The sequence below is a fragment of the Wolffia australiana genome, chromosome 7 (assembly GCF_029677425.1).
Source record: "Wolffia australiana isolate 7733 chromosome 7, ASM2967742v1".
Classification (NCBI taxonomy): Eukaryota; Viridiplantae; Streptophyta; class Magnoliopsida; order Alismatales; family Araceae; genus Wolffia; species Wolffia australiana.
Window position 1 is genome coordinate 1,001,612 of NC_135841.1, and position 7,888 is coordinate 1,009,499.

Consider the following 7,888-nt stretch of genomic DNA (forward strand, 5'->3'; position numbering starts at 1 on the left):
GAGAGAGAGAGAGAGAGAGAGAGAGAGAGAGAGATGGAGACAGAGGAGGAGAGAGAGTTTGAAAGAGAGAGAGAGAGAGAGAGAGAGAGAGGGAGAGAGAGGGGGAGAGAGAGAGAGAGAGAGAGAGAGAGAGAGAGAGGGAGAGAGAGGGGGAGAGAGAGAGAGAGAGAGAGAGAGAGAGAGATGGAGACAGAGGAGGAGAGAGAGTTTGAAAGAGAGAGAGAGAGAGAGAGAGATGGAGACAGAGGAGGAGAGAGAGTTTGAAAGAGAGAGAGAGAGAGATGGAGACAGAGGAGGAGATAGAGGTGAAAGAGAGAGATGAAGAGAGAGGAGAGAGAGAGGTGAAAAGAGAGTAGAGAGGTGGATTGGGACACGCATAGACCTAGACATAGAAATTGAAACAGAGATATAGATAGTGATGGAGAAGGAGATGGAGATGGGCGAAATCAGAAACATAGACATGGAAAAAGAGATTGAGATTTATAGAAAGCAGTAGGTAGATAGAGGGAGAGAGATAGAGAGAGACATAGACATGGAGATGATGATTGGGAGAGAGATTAACGAATATGTATAAATAATGATGAAGATGGAGATCAAAATATAGACATGAAGACAGCGAGAGAAGGAAGATTAGAGATTAAGAAAAAGGAAAAGGGCAAATTTCTCCGTATAAATACACATCTTGGCCTAGAAAAATGGAAACAAATGGAAACCATGGAAGAACATTTTTTTCTCTAGATCTAGCCACCGGATGAGCTCCTTTGCAATTTAAGTTCTAGCTGAGATGGCGCCGTCAGCATCGCCATTCACTAGATCAACGGCCTTCGCCCTGAGAGATCTCCCTGGATCACGACTAATCCGGCGTTCCTAAAATAAATGAATAAGTTGGTAAGCAATCTTTCAGATTAAAATTTAAAAACCAATCGGAATTACAAGAATAACATAACAATGCGATGCATTCATCTCATTCATTCCAGCGCAAAAACAACTCTTCATATGGTTCTAATCATCATTATTGACATCATTGTACTCTTAATCATGATAATTGTGATTATTATCATCATCTCACTAGCACTGTCATCATCATCATCAATATTATCATTGCGATCATGATGACAATGACGATAATTATCATCATCAGCTGTCGGTTTACACTCATAACCATAATCTTAATAGCTCACTCTAATGCCTCTTGTTATCATCATTGTCGTCATCATCATCATCATCATCTGTTGTCATTCCCTCACTGATTACTGTTCATTGCCATCATAATCGTCATGTCAGCAGCATCATCGTCATTGTCATTGCATTCCTAAACATGACGATGATGATCATCATCAACATCATTGTCATTGCAATTCTTAACATGATGATGATTACCATTATCATCATGTGTACTCAAGCATGGTCGTTATAGCCCATGATAATGCCCCTCACTATCATCCTCACCATCATATACGATCATCCCCTTTTCGTATTTATCAGTCATTGAGGATCCCCGTCATAATTGGCATCATCATCAACAACAACATTTCTTCAACTATTGATTCTGGATGATCATTTCCTGCCAGGAGGAAAAATCAGTATCTGGTTTACAGAAAACTGGATCGAACGTTTCAGAAAGGTGTCATAGACTAATGATAAGAAATAAATAAGAAATTTTATTTGGGCAAGATCTAAGTGTACCTCTCTGTAAGACAAGTCTTCTATTTCGAGCATGTGAATCACGTGGCCCATCTTCGGCCTCTTCTGAGAATCCGGATCCACACACCGCAGGGCCACCAGAAGCGCCTTCTTCAGAGCCCGCGAAGGCGGCTTATCAGGTATTCTTGGATCCAATATGCCATCTGCATTCCGATCCGTGACCATGGTCTTCAGCCAATCCACCAGGCTCACCTAAACATAGACTTTTACGTTCAGAACTGGTCAAAGTCAACGCCCAAGAGATGCAAATTAGGGTTCAGCACAGACGGTTGTCAATGACAAACATCACTTCCCCTAAATTTTGGTTAAAAATTGGTTGAAATCATCGATGTTGACGGAGTTTTTTTATTGATGGACGTGTGACAATGCCAATGCCAACCAATCATAATTCAGACTTGCCAAACCCTATTCGTCATTGTCATCTTGGCAAGGACAGATGACGGGGAAGATGACTTGTCATTGGTGACGACAAAAATAATGTTATTTAACCTCTCCAGGGGGGCGGCTGTAGTCAACGGGACTCCTTCCGGAGATTATCTCCATCACCAGGATCCCAAAACTGTACACATCACTCTTCTCATTCAGCATCCCTGTCTTTGCATACTCCGGTGCGACATATCTGCACGAAAAGGTATTGTTAGCAGGGTTGGGGGCGTATTCGGACTGTTCTGTCTAGGTGAAGAAATTATCAGATTTTTACATAAAAAACCAAAGAACAGATTTTTCAATTTGGGTGAAGACAATTAGAGGAATTCAGTCTGGGTACAGATAACTCGCTGATTTTAACATCAAAAATCCCAAGATCGGGGCATTCAATATGAGTGAAGATGACAAGCTGATTTCAGTCTTAGGGATAACTAGAAATCTGGATAAAAATGCTTAGATGTTTTCAGTCTGTGTACAGATAACTAGCTAATTAGCACAAAGAAACTCAATCACGGATCTTATAATCTGGGTGAAGAAAGACTAGCTAATTTCAGTCTGGGTACTGTTTGATGTTTACAAAAAACCCAAAAACAGATCCTTTAATTTGAGGAAAGACGACTAAATGATTCCATACTGGGTACAGAAAACTTACTAAATTTTACATAAGGACCTAAGAGCTGATCTTGTAATCTGGGAAAAGATGATTAAATGATTTCAGTCTGGGTACAAGTAACTAGCTGATTTTGACGTAAAAACCCTATCACAGATCTTTCAATCTGGGTACAGATAACTTGCTCATTCATATATAAGGTCCAAGCGCACATGTTTCACTACAGGTCAAGAGAACTAACTCATTTCATTTTCTTCCAAAAAAAATAATAATAACTAGCCCATTTGAGTCAGGATGAAAACAGCCTGCTGACTTTACAAAGAGGCCCAAGGGCAGACCTTTCAATCAAGGAAAAAAGAAATAGATGATCTTGGTTTGGTCGAACAAGCCAAGCTATTTTTACAGAAGGTTCCTAGAGTAGATCTTCCTATGGGGTTAAAAACGACTACTTGATTTCTGGCTATAGATCTTTAAGTCCGGATGAAAACAACAAGATAGTACATACACAAGTATATCTGGGTAAATACACAACTAATTTTGGTATGGGTGAAAACAACTAGCTGCCTTCTACACTATCTCCCAAGAACATATCTCTCTGCCTGGGTGAAGACAACCGACAGATTTTTAGGACTCGTTGAAGGAAGATAAAAAAAAAAATCTGAGTTTACCAAAGAGAGGTTGAGCAAAAGTGTTTTGATTGGATGAAGAAAGATAGCTGATTTTCAAAGACCTAAAGTTTAGCAGTCATCGACAGTGATGAATTTCAGGGTGATCGACAATGATATTGATGAGGATACCGGTTCACATTAGACAGCTGATGTCAACTTTGAAAATGAAGAGGTATCACAGATGGTTGACACTATCTGTCAACCTCATCTAAAAACCTGGTAAAATTCTTATTAAAAAAGTTTTCAAATGTCATGGTCAACAAACACGTGGATATTTGACGATGACCGAAGTTTTCTTAAAGCATGGACAGTTGATACTGACATTGACACCGGTTGTTGTTGATGACATTATCATCGTCATAGGTCAACGTTGATCTTTCAGCCTAGGAGAAGAAAAGTATATAATTTTTTTTTTGAAGAAAAAAAGTATCTAATATCTACATGAGCTGCAGGACTTTACCCAAAGGTCCCCATCACGCGAGTGGTAACGTAGCTCCTCTCTGAGCCCAGCATCTTGGCGAGCCCAAAGTCGGAGACTCGGGGGTTCCACTGTTTATCAATGAGTATGTTGCTGGACTTGATATCACGATGCACAATCTTTGGCTCGAGGCCTTCGTGCAAGTACACCAGCCTGAGGAAGGATCATTCGGTAAAATTTAATTTTTAAGAGAAAATATTCAGGAAATTAGGGATCCCTATAAAAATGGGACTGTTTTTCAGAAACTTTCATCGGCGGAATGGATTACCCTTTTGCAGTTCCAAGAATGATATTCATCCGTGTGTCCCATGATAGAGGGCATGCAGATCCGATGTTCCCATGGAGCCATTGATCCAGATTTCCGTTATCTACAAACTCATACACCAACATCCTGGAACCAGGAAGAACAAGGATGAAGCAGACAAGATCAGCCATGGAAACTTCCAGAACGAAGAGGAAGATGATAATGACGATGATGACAAGGATGGCGAAGATGATGAAGAAGAAGAAAATGATGATGATGATGCACAAACTGAATGATGAGGAGAAAGAAGAACCCTAAATCCAATCCAGGGGCCCATTAAGCACAAAGTCTGTCATTTACAACAAAAAAGAAGAAAATGATGATGCCAATGATGACGAAGTTCATTATGAGATCATGATAATGAGGGAGATGATTTTTTTTAAATTAAAAAGATTATTTTTACATAATAATGAGGGAGATGATGATGATCGTGGTGATAATTGTGACGAAGATGATGATGAAAAAGAAAAAGAAATTACATTGATGACGAAGGAGGAGATTGCCGGAGAGTAAGATGACGAAAAATAATAAGATGGTAACGGTGATGATGAAGATGAATAAGATGATGATGATGATGATGAAGAAGATTAGATGATGATGATGATGAAGAAGAAAAAGAAGCAGATCATCCATTAGAGGCGTGCCTATGAGCTCCCTCGGCACAATAACCAAGCAGCCTCACAAGATTCTTATGTCGGATTCTCCCAATGGCCTCCACCTCCACCTTGAATTCCTTCTCCGCTTGCCCCCTACAACCCCACCAATCAGCACTCCCAAAAAAATCACTCCAAAACCGAGACAATTCCCCCAAAAAATCAAACAAAAACCTCCAAACAAACCTGTTGTTGAGCAGATTCTTCACAGCAACCTGCGAGCCATCTTCAAGAACACCATGGTAAACAATCCCATAACCCCCTTCCCCAATCACTCTATCAGCCGCAAACCCCCCAGTCGCCGCTTCAAGCTCTCTGAGCGTGTACCAATGGCCCCAGCCCAGATGCGAAACCTCAGGAACAGCGACCAACGGCATCTCCGCAGACCTACACTCCCCGCTGGCCTGCGAGCTCCCGCTCTCGGGGAACAAGATCCGGTGCTCTTTCCCGATCTCGATCTGGATCTGCGGCGACGGAAGAAGAAACCCTAGCCGCTCCATGGACGGCGTCTGGGAAGCGGACGATCCGAGGAGGATTCTCGACGGGGAGAACGATTTCGACCTCGATTTCGCGTCGATCTTGATTTCCTGAATCTCCTTGGACACGATCGGCGGGAAGGCGCAAGATTTGGGAGCCGGAGCACCGATCGACAGGGATTTGCTCCGCCGCGAGACGAAGTAGAGCGAGAGGAGGAAGAGGAGGAGGACGAAGCCCGCGCCTGCGCAGACGCCGACGATCACCCACAGCCGGAGGCCGAAGATGAACGTGCGCTTCGAGAGCTCGTCGTTGAGGAACGGCGAGCCGTACTCCCCCGCCATGGACGGCCCCTCCAAGCTCGGTCAACGCCCGTTATCCCCCCGCCATGGCCATGCAGTGTGAGTCTGTGGGGGAGTGTTTTCTCTCTCTAGGTTTTCTCTCCTCTCCCCCCCGCGGAGATTATATATATTGTGGGACGATATACAGGTCACGGGCTGGCGTGGAGGTTTAGAGCGAGAAAGAAGAGAGAGAAGGCTCTGGTGAGACGGTTCAGGTCACGGGCTGGCATGGCGACTCAGAGAGAGAAAGAAGAGTGAGAAAGAAGAGAGAGGGAGAAAGAAGAGAGAGACAGAAGAGAGAGATCTCTAGTGAAAAGGTTTAGTTAAGGGTAGGTATGGAGGTTTGGAGAGAGAAAGAAGAGAGATAAATATCTGGTGAGAAGGTAAGTTAAGGGCAGGCGTGGAGGTTTAGAAAGAGAAAGAAGAGAGATAAATATCTGGTGAGGAGGTAAGTTAAGCGCAGGCGTGGAGGTTTAGAGAGAGAAAGAAGAGAGATAAATATCTGGTGAGAAGGTAAGTCAAGGGCAGGCGTGGAGGTTTGGAGAGAGAAAGAAGAAGATAGACAAAGCTCTAGTGAGAAGGTAAGTTAAGGGCAGGCGTGGAGGTTTGGAGAGAGAAAGAAGATAGATAAAGCTCTAGTGAGAAGGTAAGTTAAGGGCAGACATGGAGGTTTGGAGAGAGAAAGAAGAGAGATAAATCTCTAGTGAGAAGGTAAGTTAATTAGTTAAGGGCAGGCAGGAGGTTTGGAGAGAGAAAGAAGAGAGATAAATCTCTAGTGAGAAGGTAAGTTAATTAGTTAAGGGCAGGCAGGAGGTTTGGAGAGAGAAAGAAGAGAGATAAATCTCTAGTGAGAAGGTAAGTTAATTATTTAAGGGCAGGCAGGAGGTTTGGAGAGAGAAAGAAGAGAGATAAATCTCTAGTGAGAAGGTAAGTTAATTAGTTAAGGGCAGGCAGGAGGTTTGGAGAGAGAAAGAAGAGAGATAAATCTCTAGTGAGAAGGTAAGTTAATTATTTAAGGGCAGGCAGGAGGTTTGGAGAGAGAAAGAAGAGAGATAAATCTCTAGTGAGAAGGTAAGTTAATTATTTAAGGGCAGGCAGGAGGTTTGGAGAGAGAAAGAAGAGAGATAAATCTATAGTGAGAAGGTAAGTTAATTAGTTAAGGGCAGGCATGGAGGTTTAGAGAGAGAAAGCAAGAGATAAATCTCTGGTGAGGAGGTAAGTTAATTAGTTAAGGGTAGGTATGGAGGTTTTGGAGAGAGAAATAACAGAGATAAATCTCTAGTGAGAAGGTAAGTTTAGGGCAGGCATGGAGGTTTAGAGAGAGAAAGAAGAGAGATAAATCTATAGTGAGAAGATAACTTAAGGGCAGGCATGGAGGTTTGAAGGGAGAAAGATGAGAGATAAAACTCTAGTGAGAAGGTAGGTCAAGGCAGGAAAGGAAGTTTAGAGAGAGAAATAAAAGAGAAATCTAGTGAGAAGGTGGCAGCCCAAGGGCAGGCATGGAGGTGTAGAGAGAGAACGAAGAGAGAGATCTCTAGTGAGAACGTGGTAGGTCAAGGGCAGGCATGTAGGTTTAGAGAGCGAAATAAGAGAGAGAGAGAGAGATATCTAGTGAGAAGGTGGTAGGTCAAGGGCAGGCATGGATGTGTAAAGAGAGATATCTTGTGAGAAAGTCGATCAAGGGCAAGCATGGAGGTTTAGAGAGAGAAAGAAGAGAGATCTCTAGTGAGAAGGTGATAGGTCAAGGGCATGCGTGGAGGTGTAGAGAGAGAAAGAAGAGAGAGAGGGGGAATTTCATTCGTCCAAAATTCTATATCATGGGCAGCCAGAGATGGGCTGGAAGACAGAGAAAGAGAGAGGTGGAAGGAGAAAGATGGGAAGGTAAAAGAGAGAGACTGGAAGACAGAGAAAGAGAGAGGTGGAGAGAGAAAGATGGGAAGGTAAAAGCGAGGGACTGGAAGAAAGAGAAAGAGAGAGGTGGAGAGAGAGAGGGTAAGAGAGAGAAACAATCGGAAGGTAAAAGAGGACTGGATAAGAGAGAGAATGAGTGAAGGTGGGAGAGAGAGAAAGATGGGAAAGGTAAAAGAGAGACTGAGGGAGAAACATGTTAAGAGAGAGGATGAGTGAAGGTGAGAGAGAGGGTTAGAGAGAGAAAGATGGGGACGGTAAGAGAGAGGGACTGGGTAAGAGGGAGAATGAGTGAAGGTAAGAGTAAGAGAGAGAAAGATGG

At 43.0% G+C, this 7,888-nt stretch overlaps 1 protein-coding gene across 2 annotated transcripts; it reads right to left on the reverse strand.

Moving 5' to 3' along the window:
- Window positions 1-615: 615 nt before the first annotated feature.
- Window positions 616-5,770, reverse strand: LOC144705349 (putative serine/threonine-protein kinase At1g01540). Of its 2 annotated transcripts, none has more exons than XM_078577964.1 (7): window positions 5,030-5,769; window positions 4,835-4,939; window positions 4,155-4,277; window positions 3,869-4,039; window positions 2,194-2,323; window positions 1,687-1,896; window positions 616-867 (listed from the first exon to the last, which is right to left on the reverse strand). In XM_078577964.1, exons 1-7 carry the CDS (start codon window positions 5,659-5,661, stop codon window positions 769-771), a joined length of 1,470 nt encoding a protein of 489 aa, XP_078434090.1. In that variant the 5' UTR covers window positions 5,662-5,769; the 3' UTR covers window positions 616-768. The 2 variants fall into 2 exon arrangements, with proteins under 2 accessions (XP_078434090.1, XP_078434091.1); XM_078577965.1 differs by having other exon boundaries at window positions 772-1,564; window positions 5,030-5,770.
- Window positions 5,771-7,888: the final 2,118 nt, after the last annotated feature.

Excerpts from the sequence above, each read along its gene's own strand:
- LOC144705349 (XM_078577964.1), bottom strand. The coding sequence starts at position 5,661 with ATGGCGGGGGAGTACGGCTCGCCGTTCCTCAACGACGAGCTCTCGAAG. Across the intron at positions 2,324-3,868 it reads CGCGTGATGGGGACCTTTGG|ATATGTCGCACCGGAGTATG; the intron begins GTAAAGTCCTGC and ends CTTTTCGTGCAG. Across the intron at positions 868-1,686 it reads AAGACTTGTCTTACAGAGAG|GAACGCCGGATTAGTCGTGA; the intron begins GTACACTTAGAT and ends CATTTATTTTAG.